Source organism: Alligator mississippiensis, chromosome 5, assembly GCF_030867095.1.
Source record: "Alligator mississippiensis isolate rAllMis1 chromosome 5, rAllMis1, whole genome shotgun sequence".
Lineage (NCBI taxonomy): Eukaryota > Metazoa > Chordata > Crocodylia > Alligatoridae > Alligator > Alligator mississippiensis.
The window spans coordinates 92149672-92172733 of NC_081828.1; the positions used below are offsets into that span (position 1 = coordinate 92149672).

The 23062-nt window shown below is 45.4% G+C and overlaps 1 protein-coding gene and 1 long non-coding RNA gene across 4 annotated transcripts in view; both read left to right on the forward strand.

Annotated features, from left to right (window-relative positions):
* GRB10 (growth factor receptor bound protein 10) overlaps window positions 1-13589 on the forward strand; it is a 201913-nt gene extending 188324 nt beyond the window's left edge. For all 3 annotated transcript variants that reach the window (XM_019483873.2, XM_006270561.4, XM_019483874.2), the window contains 3 exons: window positions 19-106; window positions 9015-9108; window positions 10378-13589. In XM_019483873.2, coding sequence (XP_019339418.1) covers window positions 19-106; window positions 9015-9108; window positions 10378-10524 — 329 coding nt within the window. In that variant the 3' untranslated portion in view covers window positions 10525-13589. The remainder of the gene's footprint in view (window positions 1-18; window positions 107-9014; window positions 9109-10377) is intronic.
* A 1053-nt stretch (window positions 13590-14642) lies between these two features.
* LOC132250841 (uncharacterized) lies at window positions 14643-21808 on the forward strand. Its single transcript, XR_009462497.1, has 2 exons — window positions 14643-18993; window positions 21378-21808. It is a non-coding gene; the product is annotated as an uncharacterized LOC132250841 (long non-coding RNA).
* Window positions 21809-23062: the final 1254 nt, after the last annotated feature.

The window sequence follows — 23062 nt, forward strand, 5'->3', positions numbered from 1 at the left end:
CTATGTCTCCCCCATCAGTTATCCATAAGACACAGCACTGGTTTCATGGAAGAATCTCTCGAGAAGAATCTCACAGGATTATTAAACAACAAGGGCTTGTGGATGGGTGAGCATTATTCTCTAGTATGTCTTATTTACAGTTGTTCCACAAGCTTGTTATGACAAGCACTGTGCAAACACGTTGAAGAATACAACTTCTGTCCTAAAGAATTTTGGGGATTAGGCACTTAGACTGTAGATACAAATAGATCAATTCTTGTGAGTAGTCCATTGTCCTCTTCAAAGGCTTCAGTAGGACCAGTCACATAAGTGTTGGGCTCAAACCTTCAATCCCCAAAGTAATATATTAAGTGTACATGTAAAGGTAGGTTTTGGGAAGAATGTTAAGGGCTGAGAATAACCTGTAACAAAGAAATAAATATCTATTTCTTCCTCCAAATCTTAATTCTCTTAGTAGGGTTCTACATTTAAATACCAGCAAATAGAGTTGGCACAAGAGAAGCATTTAACTTCATTCCCCTTACTTGTATTAAAGGAGGTATTGGCTTTTCCTCATTATTTCTTTTCTTCAGCAAAAAGGGACAAACATAGCTGAATGGACCCTTTAAAAATGCTTGTATCTGGGGTTCTAGTTCTTTACAGTTCTAGGAGCATGTTCAGGTTTTCATTGTTTTCTTGCTATAGCATTTGTACTCAGCAGGTTTCCCTGCTTTTCAGTGGGAAAACCGTGGCTACCTGCCCACCTTCAGGATCTAGTTCATAGAATCATAGAAGTAGGGTCAGAAGGGACCTTGTAGATCTTCAAGTCCGACCCCCTGCCTGGGCAGGAGGAAAACTGGGCTCAAATGACCCCAGCCAGGTAGGCATCGAGCTGCTTCTTAAAGACCCCCAAGGTAGAAGCCAGCACCACTTCCCTTGGAAGCTGGTTCCAGATCCTAGCTGCCCTAACCGTGAAGTAGTTCCTACGGATGTCTAATCTAAACCTACTCTCCAACAACTTGTGGCCGTTATTCCTTGTTATCTCAGGGGGCACTAGGGGAAACAAGGTCTCCCCCAAACCCTTCTGGTCCCCCCTAGTGAGTTTATAGACGGTCACCAGGTCCCCCCTCAGCCTTCTCTTGTGAAGGCTAAACAGGTTTAGGTCCCATAGCCTCTCATTGTAGGGTCTGCCCTGCTGTCCCCGGATCATGCAGGTGGCCTTCCTCTGGACCCTCTCAGTGTTGTCCACATCCCTCTTGAAGTGGGGGGCCCAGAACTGGACACAGTACTCCAGCTGTGGCCTGACCAGTGTCATGTAGAGAGGGAGGATCTCCTACTTGGCCCTACTTGAGATGCACCTGTGGATGCACAATACGGTCCGGTTAGCCCTGCCGACCATGACCTTGCATTGTGGCCCATGTTCATCTTGGAGTCAATAATGACTCCAAGATCCCTTTCTGCCTCTGTGCTCTCAAGAAGGGAGTTTCCCATCTTATAAGTGTGCTGCTGGTTACTACTGCCCAAGTGTAGCACCCTGCACTTGTCAGTATTGAAACACATCCTGTTTTTGTTAGCCCACCTCTGCAACCTATCCAGGTCTTGCTGCAGTCTTTCCCTCCCTACTAGCATGCCCACCTCACCCCAAATTTTGGTATCATCAGCAAATTTGAACAAGTTGCTTTTCACCCCGTTGTCCAAATAGCTGATAAAGAAATTGAACAGTGTGGGCCCAAGAACCAAGCCCTGGGAGACTCCGCTGCCCACTTCCCCCCAGGTCAAATATGACCCATCCAACACCACCCTCTGAGTATGACCCTTCAGCCAATTTGCAATCCGTCTGACTGTGTAGGCATCAATGCCAGTTGTCTAGTTTTTTAATGAGGATGGGGTGGGATACAGTGTCAAAGGCCTTCCTGAAGTCCAGAAAGACTACATCAATGGCAACACCTGCATCCAATGCTTTTGTGACCTGATCGTAAAAGGCAATCAGGTGGGTCTGACATGACCTGCCCCTAATGAAACTGTGCTGGTTGCCCCTCAGCATCATCCCCGATGTCGGCCCATCACAGATGTGCTCCTTGATGATCTTCTCAAAGAGTTTCCCCAGGATTGAGGTAAGACTGACGGGCCTATAGTTGCCTGGGTCCTCCCTCCTCCCTTTCTTAGAGATGGGGACCACATTGGCTATCTTCCAATCATCTGGCACTTGGCCCGAGCACCACGAGCGCTCATAAAGCTGTGCCAAGGGCCCTGCAGTAACCCCTGCTAGCTCCCTCAACACCCTGGGGTGGAGAGCATCTGGACCTGCTGATTTGAACACATCCAGCCCCTCCAGAAGCACTCTAACCCGGTCCTCCTCAACCTGAGGTCTTGAGGGGTTCCCCTCGAGTCTGTCTTGAATCACGGTGGGGGAGTCCTGGTCCCTGCACAAGAAAATGGAGGTGAAGAATTTGTTAAAGAGGTCTGCCTTCTCCTCTGGCACAACCACCAGATTGCCCAGCGTATCTTGCAGGAGCCCCACATTTCCCGGTGCCTTCTTCATCCTCCCTATATATTTGAAAAAGGACTTTTTATTATCTTTGATCTTGGACGCTAGTTCTAGCTCTTTGTCCACCTTAGCTTTCCTAACAGCCTCCCTACAGGCCCGAGTAGTGGAGGTATACTCCACTTTGGAGATAGCCCCCCCTCCACCGGGTCTACGCCACCTTTTTGGCAACCAGGCATCCCCGGACGTCCTTGGTGAGCCAGGGGGGCTTTTGGGCACTTTTGGGCACTCTTGCCCCCCTTGCTTCTTGTTGGGATCGTCACCCCTTGGGCCCTGAGTATCATCTCCTTAAGGAACAACCACTCATCTTGGGCACTGAGTTCCCCTGCCCTTGAGAAGCCCAGCACCTCTCCCACCAATCTCCTCAACTTGTTGAAGTTGGCCCTCTTGAAGTCTAGGGCTACCGCCTTGCTGCAGGCCCTTGTCACCCTGCGCTGGAGGATGAATTCCAGCAAGCGATGATTGCTATCACCCAGGTGGTCAAGGACCTGGAGCCCCCTTACCAGATCATCGCCTGTGGCCAGGACCAGGTCCAGCAGGGCATTTCCCCTGGTGGGACTGTGCACCTCCTGGGTTAGATGGAGGTCCTGTATCTCGGCCAGGAACCTCCTGGAATTGTCCGACCTGGCTGACTGCTTCTCCCAGCAGATGTCCAGGTAATTTAGATCACCCATGACAACTACATCCCTTGCCTTAAGTGCCTTAGTTGGAGTGTCCAGGCCAGTTTCTTAGGCTACAGTCAAAGCTTAGATGTTTTATGATCCTTATTGTATATTTTTGAAAGTTTTGCTGGAATGCTTCATTTGTGGCTCAGTGGTAGTACTACACTATGTATGGGAAATTTAGCTTCTACTTCCTTGGCCAACTTCACACTGTTGAACTTTGGTGCAGGTTGCTTTCTCCTGGGAACATGATAGCAGTTCCTCTTGAGTTTTTATATGGAATGGAATTAAGTGTTGCAAGGCGTGGCACTTACATGCTTCACAGCCCACTCAGCATGAAAGCAACTGCTTCAGCTGTGAAGGGGAGGTCTTATAGCCACATGGTTTTCCAAAGTGACCTACTACCCCAGTGCTTGGGGTTCTACATGCCTAGAGATCTGGGGTAGGTAAGTCTGGTCTCTGGTGTTTTCCTATCATTCACATTTGTGAATCAAGGTCAACAGAAAGTCACCCTAAGAAAAGAACTGGAGGTCTTTTCTAATGGCTCAGATCAGGCCCAGAAGACCAATAAAATGCGTGGTAGATGTTTCTGGTGCTTAGCTATCTCTTCTGATTGTAACTAAGAGTGTGTTTGCACTGCAGCTCATGTAGACCTACCCAATCTTACTTTAAACTACCAACTCAGAGCTCAATACAAGTGAGCATCCAGTTTTTCTGCCTATCGTCTTAGGCAGTTCTTAAGAGCCCTTAAAGGGCTGTGTGGTACTTTGGCTGTCCTTTGAGCAGTATGTAGAGCAACTAATTTAAAGCTAACTCTGGTGTGCCTATACCATGTGCAGTGAAGCATACACTGGGCTTATCTACACTGTGGGGGCCGAGGGGGATCCAGGAAAGGGTCGGCTGGGTTGTGGCCACAAACCCGGCACGTACAGATGGATACTTTCGACCGCTGGAGTAGAATTAGGCACAAACGCATACTGGTTCAAACAAAGATGGCTGTACTTACGCTGTCAAGATGTACAGCGTAGGAAGAAAGTTAACTTCAAACTTCAGTTACAGTTTAACCGAGGAGCTCTGATAAGACGAGATATCTTTCTAATACGAGCATGCAGGACATGGGGGTACGTTGGGGTCGGTCGGCGACGGGGAGTCGTCAGCAGTTGATCAGTCCGCCATGTTCACTCTGAGATGGGCGCGGAGCTCTCCAACTTGGGCGGAAACTGCTCCAACCTTTTATACGGCTAGCGAGCCAATTGCTAGTCACCACGTAGGAATAATTTAGAACCGGAATTTGCATATGAGTGGCGGGAACCTTTCCACGCTGGGGTTCTCCACCGTGCTGAGAAATTCCCTCATACAAAATCTCACCGTGCCTTGTGCTAGAAAGTTCCACTGTGCCGAGGCACTCAACCACTAAGCTCTGCTCTGACATGCCCCCTTGCCGATGGCACAGCTGGAAATTGAAGCACATGCACGTCGTGTAAATCGTCGTTCCTCTTGGGGGTTTCATAAGGTAACTGGCTATATACAAAAACATACAACGAAAAAAGTTCGTCCTCAACGGATCGAATCAAATAATAACCAATACAAACACAAACACACATAAGTACATTTGTTACAAAAAGTTCAATCACGAGGAGTTCGATAGGTGTCATGGCGAAGTCAGGCTTCTGCGTCTTCTCCACCTCTTTCTCTGGGTCCGCCTCTAACACGTATCTCGAGCCTCGGACAAAACACTGCAAAGAGAGAATTCTTTGAACAGTTAATTAACTTATATTAAAATATCTATATGGAGCCGCGCGCGCAACGGAACAGCCAATCAGATTTTTTTTCTTGCGGCTTCCCAGTTTCTCCAAAGCACACGATACAGGTGCTCGGACACGACTCGGCTCTGGACGACTCTCGCACACCCGCAGATGCACCGTCACAGATGACGATCCATGCACAGACGCTGCGTGGTCTTGTCCGTGCTCAGCGAGATGAGGATGTCCCGGAGTCATCGTCTGAATCTTTTGAATACTGGAAACCTAGTTCATAGGCCAGTTGCCATTGGCCCGCGTCTCCCAGGATTCGTAGCTGCCGCTTCGTGAGCCTAGAATGATGCAGGAGGAATCCAAACATGATCCTCTCCTCTGGCGTTCTTTGCGGCGGTTGCCATGTTCGCTCTAACTCGCTAGAGGTTCCCGTGTCCGACTTCATGAGGGCCTGTAACCTCGGGAGCTGTCGCAAAAGATTACTCGCAGGTTGGCCAGCCAGTGGGTTGAGGAGGATTCGAAGGATGGTGGCGTTTCTTCCTCCGTAAACTTCAACACAGGCTTCTACGCTATTGAAAGTCACCGGAACAGTTCCCGGGTTTCGCAGGTGGCGGTGAGGCCACGGTCCTCGCTGTTGGGGCGGTGTCAGTCCCAGCGCATGCTCTCCATAGTTCCAGGAACAATATGAGCTTCCTATTATCGCCAGTAGAATCTGTACTGCACTGACCCTCGATGGACGGCCGTCATGCCATACGTGGGATTTGTGATCGACCTGGCCCGCGACAAGCGCTGCAAGTGGAATAGGCCAATGAACATTGCACGTCACTAGGTCTATGTCGGTGGCGTGCCCTCCACTCCACGAGGCTTGTCGGGTTAGAAAACTAGCCTCTTTTAAGTCTAACAAGTCGGACCCGAATCCCATGACCAGATGTCCTAACCACACGGCTAGAATCTCTTCAGGCTTTATCCTTGATTCTTTACACAGTTCCTGTAACTCGGTCCAAGTGCGGGCGCGATAGGTGGTGCGGACTGTACCCTGCACATTAGTTACTCGGCTGACTGTCACTGCAGAACAAGCTGCTGTCAGAGCTGTTGCTGCATCTGGTAGGAAGGGCGGATGTAACCCTCCACTCGATGCCCCCTCCCCGTGGTAAGGAGGCAGGGCTGCCAGGAGTGACGTCACCTTGGTGGGCGGGGTTGCTGGGCGGATTCCCGCCGAAGCTCCGCCCTTCTCTTCTGGGTTCTCCGGGCAGCTCGCTCCTTCCTCGGCGCCATCTTGGAGTGGCGTCGCCTCGGGGCTTTTCTCTACTGCTGCTTCTTTAGCCGCCTGACCGGCTGCGAGCAGCTGGGCCTCCAAATCTGCATTCTTCCGCAGCAAAGTTGTTACGGCGCGGAACAGTACACTCAATATTCTCCCCTTGTCTGTGGCGCGTTCCTCCGCCTCTAGACCTTCGCGAAGCTCGGAAAGAACCTCACAGCCCTTCAACCCAAATGCCAGGGTTGGGGGACTGAACCAGTCGGTCGGCGTCGGTTCTCCACCCTCCCGCATGAGTTGTGTACAGCGGGCAAACTCCTGGCTGAGGGTCGGGCTCACTTCGCTCGGCTCGAATCTGGCGAAGGATGCGGTGCCCCCTTCCTCCCGGGGCTTAAACAAGACCTGCTCACTGCTCATCACACACTTGAGCGCTCCGGGGTGTAGATGTGCTTCCCATTCTTCTGAATCTTCTTCTTCCCCCTTCAGCGAAAGGTAGCCGCTGACACATCTTTCACTTATTCTGCCCGCCTGATGATAGGCGATGTGGGCGCCTAGTTCTGTGGCGTCCAACACGTGGCATCTCCCACTACGCCAGGGGCAGCCTCTAACTAATTCTGACTCCATCGGGTCTTCCCCAAATCCCGATCCTGATCCTGTCCCCAATCTTGATCCTGATCCTGTTCGTGACGCCATGTGAGGGCTGAGGGGGATCCGGGAAAGGGTCGGCTGGGTTGTGGCACATACAGATGGGTACTTTCGACCGCTGGAGTAGAATTAGGCACAAACGCGTACTGGTTCAAACAAAGATGGCTTTACTTACACTGTCGAGTTGTACAGCGTAGGAAGAAAGTTAACTTCAAACTTCAGTTACAGTTTAACCGAGGAGCTCTGATAAGACGAGATATCTTTCTAATACAAGCATGCAGGACACGGGGGTATGTCGGGGTCGGTCGGCGATGGGGACCGGAACCGGAATTTGCATATGAGTGGCGGGAACCTTTCCACGCCGGGGTTCTCCACCGTGCCAAGAAATTCCCTTGTACAAAATCTCACCGTGCCTTGTGCTAGAAAGTTCCACTGTGCCGAGGCACTCAACCACTAAGCTCTGCTCTGACATACACAAGGCACTAAAAGCGCAGTAAACTAATTCTGTTGTGTGTTAGCGCATCATGGCAAAAATCGTTGCTAATGTGCTATAGAATTAGTCTACTGTGCACTAGTGTCATGTAAAAGACATGCACTGGCACTACTGCGCAGTAGTGCCAATTACAGCGCATTAAGTTAGTGCCTGTTATTACTGGTACTAAACTTAATGCACCGTAAATATGGCACATTAGCGCACATTTAGATATACCCTGAGAGGCAGTTTGCTATCTAGGTGAAGATGTATAAGAAATTCTCTTCTCCACAGGTGTTATCACTGGTGGTCTATTTATTTGTCTTTGGACAGCATGAGCGTTCTTCCATGGTAGCAGACATCTAGGCTTACAGAAGTGCTGTAGACAGAGGGGGACATTACTGTACTCCATTTGTGTGGATTTAAAAATTACAATATAAGCTTATAAGGTGCCAAAGTGTATACCAGAAACACTGAATCCACAACAAAACAGAAGGCTCTGAAACATCTGTGAAACAAAACGAAACCATCCAAAATGTTTTGGAGGCACCTCCCAGGAATAGTCTGGCACAGCACCTCATCCCTCCTTTTAAAGTGTCGAGAGGCTGGGGCCAGGCAGGGGATGGGGCCGAGCAGGGCAGCCATGGAGGCCGAATTGAAATGGAACAGTGATCCAAAACACCAAAACGAATCACTGTCCCTTCAAAACGGCCGAATCCAAAACAGAAATGAAACACAGCCATTTCGCACAGCCCTACCAGGAATATACTTGGCTATTTCTTAAGTTTGATTGTAACTTGCATGTTCGTGGTATCTAGCCCAATGGTCACAGTGCCTCCTGCTACTGCCCAGACTGGCTTGCTGCTCCTGCTGGTGACAGCACAGGGGGCAAACTCTGGAGAGAAAAAAAGAATCAGGCCCCTTGAAACTCTTGTGGTGTATAACCAGCCTGCAGCAAACCCCCGGTGCCATTGATGGCCACTGACCACTGTGTGAGCTCTGAGGGGCTCTTTTTCTCTAGATCTAGCCCCCACATCACTGCTGGCTGAGCTGCCAACTGGCTGGGCACCACCTGAGCTCTGAGGGACCCAATCCTTTTCACAGCTCAGGCGGCACCTGGACAGCTGGCAGCCGGGGCAGGAGCAACATGGGGATGCGGGCTCTGGAGAAAAAAAAGGATCAGGGTGCTTGGCACTCAAGTAATGAGCCAGTCTGGGCAGCAGCAAAAAGAACTGCAGCGGCCATTTTTTCACCTTAGGGTGTGATTGCTTCACTCAGCTGAACAATGCTAAGCTGATTTGCAGTTCTCCTTGAAGCCTGTGCAGCTCAAGCTTTAACCCAACTGAATTAAGTGAATTGGCAGCAATTTTTGACCAGTGTGGCAGCCCAGGAGTATTCAGCTACTGTGTGTCCAGGCTGTGGCAGGGAAGAATAGAAAAAAAAAAATCTTCATTCTGTTTTCCTAAAACAAGATGTGTCATATGGGGGGTAGTAGGTGCAAAAATATGGTATGCTGTTGGCCAATTTGACTGGGTTAGGCAACTGCCCAATTTGTGGATCACATTTTGAGGTGGCTTTCATGAAGTTGAATGTGAATAAATGTTTTTGCAGCCACCCTTTTCCCCTCGAGTAGAAGGGTGACATTACAGATAGTAACATTTGTTTTTGTCCATAAATAATAGCAATATCTGTTCTTTCCTAGGCTATTTCTCCTCCGGGACAGCCAAAGCAACCCAAAGGCATTTGTACTAACACTGTGTCACCATCAAAAAATTAAGCATTTTCAAATCTTACCGGTAAGTATGTACTTTCCACATTAAAACAAAACGTGGGGGGGGGGTTCATTGTATTCATTCTCCATAAAGATTTAGTCTAGATGTAAAAAAATAATTATTTTACAAAAATAAAGCATTAATGCAGTAAAATACTGATGCTAGCATTAAAAATAAAGATATTTCTCAGCATTTCTCCATGCCTGTTTAATTATGCCCTTTATAATTATTGCCCTGGCTGCTGGAGGAAATATCTGAGTCAAGGTAGAGAAGCAACATAAAGAACTATGACCTTTGCAGCTCTTTAAGATTACAAAAAATAGTTGCAGTCGTCTCCATCACACTAGAACCCATTAATGAGATTAGTCAATCCAGACAATTAGCCCCGAATGTTAGACAAAGTAAATACCAAGTACCTTTTAGCCACTCAAATGGCTTTTGTGCTCTTCCCTACTGTTGTCTTCCCAATACACTGACCAGCTAACAAGTCTTTGAGGAGAATTCTTGCTTTACCTCATGAAGAGCTGCAATTAAAAACTTATACAGACTTCATTCCCCAGAGTGCCTTTACTCTTATTAAAAAAAAATTCTAACTGGGATTTCAGCTCATTCCTTTCAGTGGAAGACATAGGTACTCACTCAGCATTTTGGGCAATCAGACCATTAATAGCTACTCTTCAGGCACTTGACCAAAGCAACTTGAATTTGTGAACATGTCTCTGATAGCGTGGGAGTCGCAACGGGAATGCTTTTCTTGTTTTGCTGCACCCGGGGTACTACTAACCTGTTAAGCAGATGGGCTCACCAAAGAAACTTGCTCCATAGTGGAGAGGGCCAGGAAGCTCAATCAGTGTTGGATCCATTCCATCACTTAAGTGTGATTCCACACCTCTCCACTGGATGGAAAACAAGCAAGCAAAATCTTCACCCAGATTGTTGTTGTTGCACGCTGGTTCCTAGTAGTGAAGCTTTGGGGGGGTTGCAGATAAGCAGGAATTTGATACTTTGCATCTTTAAGAACACATTAAGCTATGCAGCCAGAAGACCCTAAGTGACACTGATATGCTGACGGTGAGCTTCAGGAATATTTTATTTTGAGATGCTATTAAATTTTTAACTAAACTAAACATGAAAAGGTGTCCCCCCAAAAGTTCCACACTGAAGAGTTTTAATGTGTACTTTATTCTTTATCCTATGGAATTGTAAAATCAGACGTCTAGAATCTTAATTTATTGCTGGTCTTGGAAATTCCAAGGTGCTACCTAACTGGGAAAGGACGTTTTATTTCCCTAGTGTGAGGACGATGGACAAATATTTTTCAGCCTCGATGATGGGAATACCAAATTCACTGATCTAATTCAGCTTGTCGAGTTCTACCAACTAAACAAAGGAGTCTTGCCCTGCAAACTCAAACACCACTGCATCCGAGTGGCCTTATGACATCATATCTGACCCTCACCGAAGACTGGATTTTCTAGAAGGAGAATTGTTAAGAGAAAGTTGACACTGGGGAATTGGCAGATTTGTAAGTTGGTAAAAATATTATGCACCTTGGGACTCTGAAAGGGATTGGATTCAGTTGGTGCCAACAGACCAAGATTACTGGTTTGTCCAACACCTAAGAGTGATTGCTGCTGAGTGTCCCAGCATCCCAAAAATGTGGGGGGAGGGTATGAAAAAATCATTAGCAAATTTGTAACAAAACTGGAAGCTATCTTGGCTGGGCCACTTAACAAACAAGTTGTGAAGAGAAATCTTTGAAAAGAACTCTTGCCCTGGAATAATCTTGACAATTAAGACTAGTGTGTTTACTTTTTGTATTGATCACTTTTTTTGCACTCCTACTTTGTTTCGAATATTGTATGCAGCCTATATTAGGAGCTGATGTGGCTTTTAAATTCATGCAGGAGTTGGGTATTAATCTAAACCCTAACATGTATGGAATGCTTCAGCCTAAAAAGGATCTAGAAGAAAACCCAGAAGTATTTGCACGCGCGTGTATGTGTGTACGCATGTCCATGCACGCACACACACACGTGTGTGTGTGTGTGTGTGTGTGTGTGTGAAAACTTCTCTGGAGACCTGAGGTTGTCACCTGCAGATGTCTTTTGAAAAAGGTATATGGATACAGTTCTAAAAGAACATACCACCATATGTACTCTTAGAACTGTTGACTTTTAGCATAATGGCTGTAGTATGTTTATGGCATATTAGTGGTACCCAGTCATGCAAAGACTGTGTTAGTCAGACTCTATGCACAAATGTTGAACCTTTTTATTATTGATGTGGTGGTTTGTTTGTTTTTCAGCCTATTGACTTTGTTTTCCTAGGGATATTTACTGTTATTAAATAGAATTGGGCTGAATGACCACACTTGTATTTGGAACCAGCTGTTTTTGTGTGAACAATACTTATGCTGATGATCTACTTAGTATGACAAAAGATCAGTGTTTTTTAGCTTTATATCTCCTTGAATTTTCGGACTGTTTCAAAGAGCTATCTTTTCTTATAACAAACCTACAGTAACGATGATAAAGCTCTTCTGGGGAATAGAACTTGAAAAGAACTGTACCCCTTTTCCTTTCTGTAGGATCATGTGAAAGTTTACATGGTGAGAAACAAGTACAAACTGGGATTGGAAACTCATTTGATTATGACTGGTGTTTCTGATTTTACTGCTGGCAATATCCTCCATCAAGGTGACAACTAATGTTTATGAAATGCACACTAATCCATACCGATTTCTATTGTACACAAGTATATACTCTGCTTAAGGCTGGCATGCCATCAGAACTACTTCATTGTTAATATTTAAATCAGTTATTTAATGTTTACACAATAACACTTTCTTCCTTCTGATGGTAAACCAGGATTAAATTCAGGGTAGGTACTGAAAGAATGTTCTCATTGAACTGCCATAAATGCATATGTCATTGTCACTTTCAGCAAGATGATCAGTAGGTAGAAATTAACTTTATTTTCAAATACCCAGTGCAGTTTTATCCATATCAAGAAGTGTTTCACCCTGGGAACTTTCAGAATAGTATGCTGAACAGAGTGGTCCTCTCAAGACACTGAACAATTTCTACAGCCTAGTTTATGACTAGTTCATTCTAACTAATATTTGCCACTGAGTCTGAATCCTAGCCACCTGAAAGGCTAAAGAAGAAACAATCTTATGCCCTTAGGTCTTCACATAGTGTTGAAAATAGTTTAAGACAAACTATAACCTGCCTGAGTCAACCATATCAGCTGTATCTCTCTTGTCAATGGTATAGAAACACTGTATTTTAGTTTACAGAACACATTTAGTATTTTTCCATGTAATGTCTACATATAAGAATGAAGAAACTTGATTTAGTTTTTAGTAAAAAGCCTTTTTAAGTGTACATACTGAATTGAGTGTTCCTGCTTTTTAGTCAGTTAAAATGTATTTTCAAACCTTGAAATTAAGCTAACTTAAGTCTCAGACTTCACTCTGCATGCCTCTGTTGGCCCCTCTTAGATGAAAAAGACACTTGTGTTGATTACATTACCAGTTTTTAATAAGACCATTTATGCTGTAGTTATTTTTTTTCCTGTTTACATAGTTTAGTTAAAATTCAATCCATGCATTTTCCCATAGGCAGTTAGAATGTGCAGTGTTTCATATTTATAAAACTTGCTTTTTATTTAAATTGAGAAGTTGGGCTATGAATCATAATTTTGTATGTAGATGGCTGACTTAGTATTTTGTACCTTTCCCAGCTAAAGTGAACTGTTTTGAGAAAGTGACCACCTTCAAAGTGGCAAAAATCTTACTTGAGCAGGTTACTGCTTTTTCTTCTTTTTGCTGGAAAGTGGTCAGTGCCACCCTAACAGTTTTCCAGCAGATTCAGCTGGCTGCCAGCTCCGAATACCAAGGACTGAAGGACATTTGACTCTTATTTTTGTATTTAAATGACATGAATGTAAAGGGGGATGCTCAGGGTTGTTTTGGAGCCTGTTGAATTTTTATCTTTTTTGCCTGTGATTTTATTTTCTAAATAAATACTTCATGTAGCAATCTTGAATATGTTGAGAAGGAAAATGCCAAACCATTTTGGTAATAAAGTTACTAGTTAAGTTATGTTACGATAGGTGTTAAAGTACAAAAACTTTTATTTGTTAATTAATCTTGAAGAAACACGTGCCTCAGTTCAGATGTTTTGTCTTATCTTTTCTGCACTAAATACCTGACAGTTTGACCAATCAATGCACCTTTCCAGTGGCAAGACTTGCTTATCGTAAATTATATTGTCACAATGCAAGATTTAGTGACTGTAAAATGGAATAAAGTTAAAGTTTTCAGGGAATGCAAAAGGTATTAACTTAAGAGACAAAACCTTTATTCAGTATGCTTTGCTTCATACTGTAAATAGCTTTTTGGCTTGTGAACCTAATTGTAATCTTTCAGGTATTTTTGTACAAATAAGGGACTGATATTCTGTTTCTTGTAATTAGAAATAAACATTAATACAATGCTATTCATTTTACATTGGCCCTCATGTCTTCCCCCACCCCCTCTTTTTTGTTTTTGAAATGCCTTGATTCTAACAATTTCGGCTGGATTATCAATTAAAGATCTCCTTAAGACTCAAAGGGAAATCACATCCACAAGTCACTTTGCTTGGTCACAATGCCTAACAATTTCCATTGGGTCCATTTGTCCAAGAGTTGAAGGCAGTCCCTTCAAACCAACAATGTTGCACCTTCTTCCTGCAACACAGAGCAGCTGAGGATCCTCTTAATATGGCTTCTCGCTACAGAAGTCATTCAGCCTCTTCAGTCTCATTCATCTTCCTTTCTGCTTCTCATACCCTGTTAATAACTCAAAGTTCTTGACAATCCTATTACTTTGGTCCTTTCTTCCATTTTTTGGACCTTCCATGCCCTTTGTTTTATACTTTTCAGTTACTTCACTATTTAGTCTGTATTTTCCCAGTGTTCTGCCCAATTCACTGGTGTCTTAGCTTGGTGCTAGTACCAATTTATCTAGTCTTCTTAGCTGTTGCTTTAATATGACATATGCCTGATAGCTCTTCAGGCACCACCCAATATCTTTCCATACATACTCAATTTTCATTCATGTTAACAGTGTTCATTTTCTTAGCTGCTACTCCTGCTAAATATTGATCAGGCAGGTTAAAATCCAGTGTCTGGACGATTTCTAAGTAAGGTGATGTTTATTTTTTACTTTTGTCCCAAACTACTTCAGCTTTATCAATTGTATGATATAACTACACATTAGATCACTTTTACCACTACTGGTGTAACAGCTACCATACTCATTCAACTATAAGAGTAGTGGAATGGGCATGCAGAATGGCAGGGGGAGCTGCTCCAGCCCTGACCCCAACTGGGGCTGGAGGAGGCCCTTAGAGCCACTACTGCTGCCTGGCCCATACTGATGCTTCGTGCTTCCAGTGGAGCCAGAAAAAAAGCACCCGCAAAATTAAGTGGGAGGGGGGCAGGCACAAGAAGGGGACAAGTGGTAAGAGGGGGAAAAGCACTCAGGGAGGATGGCTGGCAGGCGAGCAGGCACAGGAGGCAAGTGGCAAGGGGGGGTGGGGCAGGAAAAGGGGCACGGGGCAAGCTGTCTGCCTTCCAGCCATTGATTTCCCTGTCACTACTTTCTCTGTGGCAGTGATGGAAGGGATGAATTTAAGAGGGCCCTCAAGTAACTAGATTTTAGACATGCAAAGTTAAAACAAATTTATAATTTTCTATGTCTAGTATCTAATTATTTGGGCGGGTCATCTTAAATTCAGGGTTATCTTAGATTTGGGTTAATATGGTATTTGCCCCTACCCAACCAAGTAGCACATAATAGAAGAGGATTTCCCAATCCAGAAGAACATGCAAGTAGATGTTATGATGGGAACATTGATGCTGTAATTACCAAAGTTCAACTTCAGCCATATTAGGGTAGCTAACACCTTTCCCTGTGTAGAATGATCCGCTGCTCTGGTATTTGCTGTTTTAATGTGTTTAAGCATAGTAGGCATTGCATTTTGTAATGGTTTACCATAGTCTCTAGGGGGCCTTCTGTAAATGATGAATCAGAAATAGATCTGACCGACTAGGCAAGGCCAGGCCTTTGCCAACTGTTCAGTTAAAAACTCGCAAGTTGAATGAGAATGTGTACCCTTCATCTCAAAAAATTCAGCTGAAGCTCACCAGAAACAAGCCCAATCTGCCTGTTAAGTTCTTCCTAGACTAATACAAAAGAGGTTACACTCTCTCTAGCCCAGAGTATTAGGACCATAAGGATTCAGATCCAGGATGGCTGGGTTGCAGATGGAGGCTAGGTCCTCAGTGGCACCGCAGAACTGATCAGACACCAGCCCCAGCCCAGCCTGGTTCCTCCCATGAGGATGATAATGAGAAGTCAAGTGACCAGGGAGAACTGCAGGCACCTGACAGGAGGACTATGAAACTCCTTCCATTTCCTATGGAACTTGTCCCAGCAATAGTGCTTGCGTGTGTGCTCCTTGGATATTTGCCTTGTTCCTGCTGTGTTCTTGTTTGCTCTAGCTGACTCAGAACTGTCCCTACCCAAAATGTGTTCCTACCTCTTGGCTCTGATCTACCTTCCTCTCACACCACAATACTTCAACCCTTGGCCTGAAGTCGTGGACCTTGATTAATACCTGCTGTGACCCTCCACATGTCAGATTTGGATTGTGAGTATCATTGCAACAGCTGCCAGAGCCCTTGCAGAAGCATTGTTGATCCTCTTCAGCTGCTGGAGCTGTGGTTCTGGAACCTAGGTAGTTAACGGCATTTGCCTCCCCCCATTCTTCTTACCCACCACCAAAATGTGGGTTTCTAGTCACCCCTGGACACTAAAATTGGTTGCAGAGGAAAAGGGGAAGAGGAGCAGCAGTGGTGTTAACTCCCTAGGTGTTGCAGCTGCAGTGAAACCAGTGGGTGTGGGAGCTGCAGGGATACAAAAAAGCCAGAAAAATATTACCCAATATCAGGCACATAAGCATCCATCCAACATCTGGTTTCAGTTTGCCATTGCCAATCACATGTTGTCCAATCCCACAGGAAACCCCACTGTCTGGATTTGGCCAAGCAAGTTTGACACCCCTGCTTGCTGCTCGAGGTGCAGGACATGTCTTGCTTTAGCTTTTAATTCCTCGTGCTAAATAGGACTGTGGAGGTTTGGAAATAATTCACCTTTTGTTGGATATGATCTCGTCCCTGTCTCTACTTGTCACTCCACAGCAGCAATAAATGTATCCCATTCAACTCTGGACTCCAGATCAGAACCATACCTTTATTTTAAAAAGTGTCAAATTTTACACTGGTGCTTGATTTCATGTTCATTTTTAGCAGGTATTTGGCTTGTTTCAGCATTAATCCATTTCTTTAAATGGGAGAATAAATACTGGGTTGCATGAGCCTTTTTCTCTGTAAGTTAAAAAAAAATATGAACTTGTTCTGAAAAATGGCATCTGTTAAGTAGGAGCTCAGAGGTCAAGATTTTGCAATCCATTGTCATATGTGTAACCACAGCTGTTGACACTGGATTTGGACCCAGCATCTATACCTTTGTTCTGGGCAGGCACAACCCTCAGACCGACCACAACACCTGACAGTTGATAATAGGTGAATGTATTGATACAGAGTAAAAACAAAAAGCAACAATGCAAACAATCAAACATTCTATATCTACCAATCCTAGGGTTGTCATCAGAGTCAAAGTACCTCTGGCCGGGATGCAGGCTCAACTCTGAGGCTCTTTCTCTTAGATGTCAGCAGTCTGGAGTTGGGATGCCAAGGCCCACAACCCCCCTCCAGTGGGGTGCATGAGACGGGCTGCTGGTATGCCCTTGGTCCAGGGTGGCCCCAAGGACCCTTTCCAGGGGATGGGGATGGGAACCCCTGTCAAGGAAGAGAAGGAGGGAGGAATGGACAAAGGGACAGAGAGAGATGGGACAAAGGGAGGGGACCCTTTGTTACTCTTAAGTCTCTGCTTTTGTATTCTCCTCCTTTGATGACTCTCATCCGTGGCTGCCTCTGGTTGGTTGTCTGTCTGTGGTCACATGCCCACGGAGTCTTCTGGGCCTTCTCCTAATTTAGTCTGTTCCCCACAAACTGGGACTTAGACCCCCCTGCTCTTTGAGGCCTTGTTGCTGGTGTCACTTATCTTGTGTTATGGGACAATATGGTACATACTTCTTTGGTTCCCAGGCTGTGTCCTTGTTGTGTTAGGCAACCTGTCTGCTTTGAAGGTCGTGATCTCATGTTATGGGATGCCCTGCCTAATTCTCAGGCTGCATCCATCCGTTGGCCTTGTTGTGCTAGACAGCCCACCAGCTTTCAGGGCCATGAGAAGCTGTGTGCGTGTCTCCCAAGCTCTTTAGAAATCCATTTAGCCCTTGCTGCCTACCTTGACCCCTTATAATGCATATCTCTATACCTATAAACTAATTCCCCAAAAACTTGGCCTTTAAATACTGTTTCTAAGCCAACAACAGCAACTTCTGCTTCCATTCATGTGGATGAGATGCAGCTTGATTTTCTCTACATAAATGTTTGTAGGATGCTATTTTTTCACAAACACAAAGGAAGCCCAGAAATTCCATATGGATTTCAAAACTCATCTTCTGCAATCAGCGGGCATTTTTTATATGTGATTCCAATGTGGCACTGGGTGCTTTAATTAGCAAGCCGTGCTAATTAAAAGTGCCCATGCATCATGTTTATGAGCCTTGCCACATGTCCCTGTGCTGAAAAAATGGTTGTGATGCACTTTGAACTGAAGCTCACTGGATGTGTTTTATTTCAAAGCAAACTGCCACCACTTTGTCAGTGCAGAGGTGCTGATATATGTGATGCGCAAGGCTGCTGGAGCACGTTAATGTCCATGCTCCAGCAGACTTGATTAATCAAGTCTGCCCTGATGCGCTAGATTTCCAACATGTTGAACCAGGCTCCCCACATGTGTAGGAGCCTGGTCGTAACAGTCATACAGAAAGTTCTTCTTACAGGGAATAAAGTACTAAGTGAATTGGCTGATGTTTTCATAGTGTGCTTGGAATAAAGAATGTGGCATGACAAACTGAAACAGGATGTTGAACAGATGCTAATATGCCTGATGTTGGGTAATATTTTTCTGGCTTTTTTGTACCCTGCAACTTTTGATCACAAATGATCAGTGTTTACACATCATCTGTTAGAAAAGGGTAATTGAGTGTTTAATGGGAAATGCAGCCCCTAGATCTGAAAATTATTTTCAAAATGGGATCGAAACCCACCCTAAGGTATGTCCTACTAAAATCCATTTAAACCAGAAAAGTTGTTTGGGGAAACATGTGTACTGCTAGTTTAGTTTCAGAGTGTGTCATTTGACACGCTAATGTCCAACTGATTTATGTCTCAGGCATTATTTGTCTAACATCTTGGAAGCTTTTCCAGATGGATCAGCAGTTAAAGAAAACGGCTGCATTCCCACACTGTATTAATTTGAGTTGCTCCTGTAATCCAAATACTATGCTTCCTGGCCTTAACTTTGAGCACACTTTAATTACAAATTGGAAGTCTAATACAGCTACATAACTACCCAGGGGCGATGCACCTTTCATTAGGCACTTGAATTAGTCACCTCTGAACCCTTCAAATAAACGACTGTGTAATGCATCCAGTATAAATTTTTTAGCCAGAAGAAATTTTGCTTTATTGCTCATCACTTTGTTTAGATCTTGACAGATGCTTTTACCAGAAAAGGTGGCTCATCATCAGACACCAGGCAGTGACTAACAAGCCGCCTTTCAACACTTTCTTTTCCCCTCCCAGTCATCTGTTTTCTTTACTCTAGGGTTTTTTGCCTGAAGTCACTTGACTGTGGGGTACTGCTGCTTCACAGATTGACCAGAGGTAAGAGCATGTAAACATGGCTGCCATTTGTTACAGTCTTCCAGCCTGCAAAATGCTAAACTGTCATGGTGCAAGCAGAATTGGGCTTAGGAGGAGGCTGGAAGGAAAGGGAGAAACAAGCGGGAAAGAACTTGACTGTGCAGGATGATTGTGGCAGGAGTTAGGATGTCAGCCAGGCAAACCCCAGCTGGGGCCAGTAACTTAGGTGGGACTGGCTGAGTTCCCCCAGATGGCTCCAGGTAAGTGCTTGGTTGTGGCAACAGCATAGAAGCAGCAGCTCTTGCAGTACTCTTTGGGCTCCCAACAAGAAAGGTTCTGCTTTTGTCTAGTCCCAGTGCTCCCAATTCTGATTTCTGGTCCCTACACTTCAATCCCCTGTTCCCTAATCCAGCTTCCTTCCCTCAGTCTTTTCCCTGATGCCCTCCTTCCTGCCTGAACCTCTGCGAAGCCTGTGCTTGTGCCACTTTTAACTCCTGGGCTATACTCATCTCATGACACCTTCAGACATTCGAGGCTTGTGCCTGTAGCCCCTGACTCCTGACAGTCTCCCTCCCCACCCGCATGTCCAAGTTGTGCCCATGATAGCTTGGGAGTCTCTGAACAATAGCATCTGCAGTCCCTGCTCTCCAGGATGCTTCCCTCAACCTCTCAGTTTTCCATAGAGGATTTGATGGCTGGCTGCAGACAGAACTGTATCAAAGCACTACATTGCAAACCCAAATGAAGACCCTTCAACAGGAGAGAGAAGTCCCTGTCAGCAGTGACCATTCAGACCCCCATGAGACTGAGGTGTCCCTGCTAGACCACTGAGATGGCAGCCCAAGGAATTTTAGGGGGCAGTTTCATCCAGTGCTAGCTCTGATTTTTTTTCACATCCTCAGAGGTATCCCTCTGATAAGGTGAAAGTGCACATGAAGAAAATCAGTCTCAATTTCTGGTAATGCCCTGAAATTAGCTTGTCCATTGCTGGAGAACTCCAATCTTTTTTTTTTTTTTTTTTTTTTTGAGGTAGAAAGGTTTGACCCCTGCTAGACCAGAAAGCCCTGTAAGGTCTGAGGTAGGCCCACCAACCTGCTCCAGCTCCAACTTCAGCTCCTGTCCTGTTTCTGGAGTGCCCAAAGCCTGCTCCAGCTTCAGCTCCAGCCCTGTTTCCTGAGCACCGGAGGCCTAGCCAACCTCCAGTTCCTGTTCTTGATTCTGCAGGCCAGTTGGTAAGCAGGGTCTAAGCTACAAGCCAAAGAACCAGCATTTTAAAACATCATAAAGAGTGTCATTTACCTTCGTTTTTAAAATTTAACAATTTCTCTCTTAATTTAGCTATAGCCATTCTGCACCATAGCCCTCTTCCACTACTCTGAATATCTGCAAAACTCTGTGTATGGGGGTTAGGGGGAGAGGGAGATCATAGAAAATTAAGGTTGGAAGGGACCTCAGAAGGTCATCTAGTCCAACCAACCCCCCCTGCTTAAAGCAGGACCGTCCCCAACTAGATCATTTCAGTCAGAGCTTTGTTGAGCCAGGCCTTAAAAACCTCCAAGGGTGGAGATTCCACCACCTCTCTAAGTAACCTGTTCTTCTGCTTTACTACCTTCCTAGTAAGAGAGATTTTCTTAATATCCAACCTAAACCTTCCTTGCTGCAACTTGAGACCATTGCTCCTTGTTCTGTCATCTGACACCACTGAGAACAGTCTAGCTCCATCTTCTTTGGAACCACCCTTCAGGTAGTTGAAGGCTGCTATCAGATCTTTCCTCAGTCCTGTCTTGTGCAAACTAAATAAGCCCAGCTCCCTCAGCCCCAACCCCCAAACCCTTTATGTTGCCCTCCACTGGACTCTCTCCAGCCTGTTCACATCTTTTCTGTAGTGGGGGGACAAAACTGAACACTACTCCATATGTGGCCTCACCAGTGCAGAATGGAGGGGAATAATTACTTCCCTCAATCTTCTGGCAACACTCCTACTAATGCAGTCCAGTATACTGTTAGTCTTCTTGACAACAAGGATATGTTGTCTCATGTCAAGCTTATTGTTCATTATAAACCCTGGTAGTTAGAAAATGGTATTTATAGGTTTGCTTTTAGGAACTGGCATGTAGGTAAAGTAGATATTGCATTAGGACAGTGGTCCAAGAGAATGGCAAGGGTTAATTGGTGTCTAAAACCCTGTTTGGGACAAAGTTTTCTTCAAGACCCACTGTGTCTGAAGCCAGCAGAGAGACAGGCTGGGAAATTAAGGACGTGTACCACACTATTCCATAATATGAGATAAGGTGGCATTAGGTCACAGTCCCAAACTGCAGAGCCCTTGGGATTTCCAGCTTTGGTGAACAAACCAAATTAGAAGGCCCAGTACATAACTAAATTAAGATGTATGCGTATGATAGGTTTTTGAAACAAGGGAGTATGCTGACAGGACAGAACATGGACAGTATGATGACTACAGGGAAACCACTCAACAACACCCAGAGATGAAGAGTCATCCGAGGGGAGAGAGAATACAAAAGGAGGAATTTTAGAGCAGCAAAAGGTCCCTGAGAGGGGAACCCGAGGCCACCATGGACAGAGGGCACACCACCAACCTGTCTCATCCATTCCGCCCCTCTCCCCCCACACTGGGGGAAGTGGGGGGCCTCGGCCTTCAACCTCTAGGCTGCTGACATCTGATATTCAAGAAGGAACCTCAGGATGAAGCTTGCATAATGGCCAGATGTATTTCCCCTCTGTGACAGCTCTAGGACTGTAGATACAGAACTGTTTGAATTATTCTTATCCACTATCATTGTGTATCAATAAAATTTGCCTGCTATTGAATGGAGAGGTTGTGGTCAGCCTGAGGGTTTGGGTCTACCTGGAAGAAGGTATTGGTCATAAATCCAGTGCTGATAACCCCCAGGTCCTTTTCTGCAGAGCTACTGCTTAGCCAGTTGGTCCCAAGCTTGTAGCGGTGCATGGGATTCTTCCGTCCTAAGTGCAGGATTTTACACTTGTCCTTGTTGAACCTCACTTTGAATCCTAGCCCTACCCTGCAGTGTAGATTTCTTTCTACTATACCCCCTCCCCCCCAGCTTGGTGTCATCTGTGAACTTGCTGAGGGTGTACTCCATCCATCTTCCTGATCGTTAATAAAGATATTGAACAAAACCACTCCCAGGACTGACCCCTGAGGCACTCCACTTGATACCAGTGACCAGCTTGAGGTGTTGATCACTACCCATTGAGCCGGACAATCCAGCCAGCTTTCTAGTCACCTTACAGTCCATTCATCTAACCCATACTTCCTTAGCTTGCTTGCAAGAACACTGTGGGAGACAGTATCAACAGCCTGCTAAAGTCAAGGTATATGCTGTCCACTGTTTTCCCCACATCCGCAGAGCCAGTCATTTCATAGAAGGCAATCCAAGTTCATAGAAATGGATTCCTTGAGGATCTGTTCCATGGTTTTCTGGAGACTGAGTTTAGGCTGACTAGTTCTCTGGATCCTCCTCCTTCCCTTTCTTAAAGATGGGCACTATATTTGCCCTTTTCCAATCATCCCAGACCTCCCGGTCACCGTGAATTTTCAAAGATAATGGCCAGTGGCTCTGCAATCACATCAGCCACCCTCAAATGCATTGCATCAAGCCCTGTGAACTTGTACACATCCAGCTTTTCTAAATAGTCCCATACCTGTTCTTTTGCCACTGAAGGCTTCTCGCCTTCTTCCTAAACTGTGCTGCCCAGTGCAGTAGTCTGGAGCTGACCTTGCCTGTGAAGACCAAGGTAAAAAAGGCATGAAGTATTTCAGCTTTTCCTTCTCCTCTGTCACTAGGCTGCCTCTCCCATTCAGTAAGGGACCCTGACCTTCCACTCATTGCTAGCATACTTGTAGAAACCCTTCTGGTTACTCTTTATGTCCCTTGCTAGCTGCAACTCCAGTTGCACTTTGGCCCTCCTGATTTCATCCCTGAATGCCTGAACAATATTATTATGCTCCTCCCAAGTTGTTTGTCCAAGCTTCCACTTCTTGTAAGCTCCCTTTTCGTGTTTAAGCCAGAGGTGGGCAAAAGACAGCCTGGGGGCTGGATCCAGC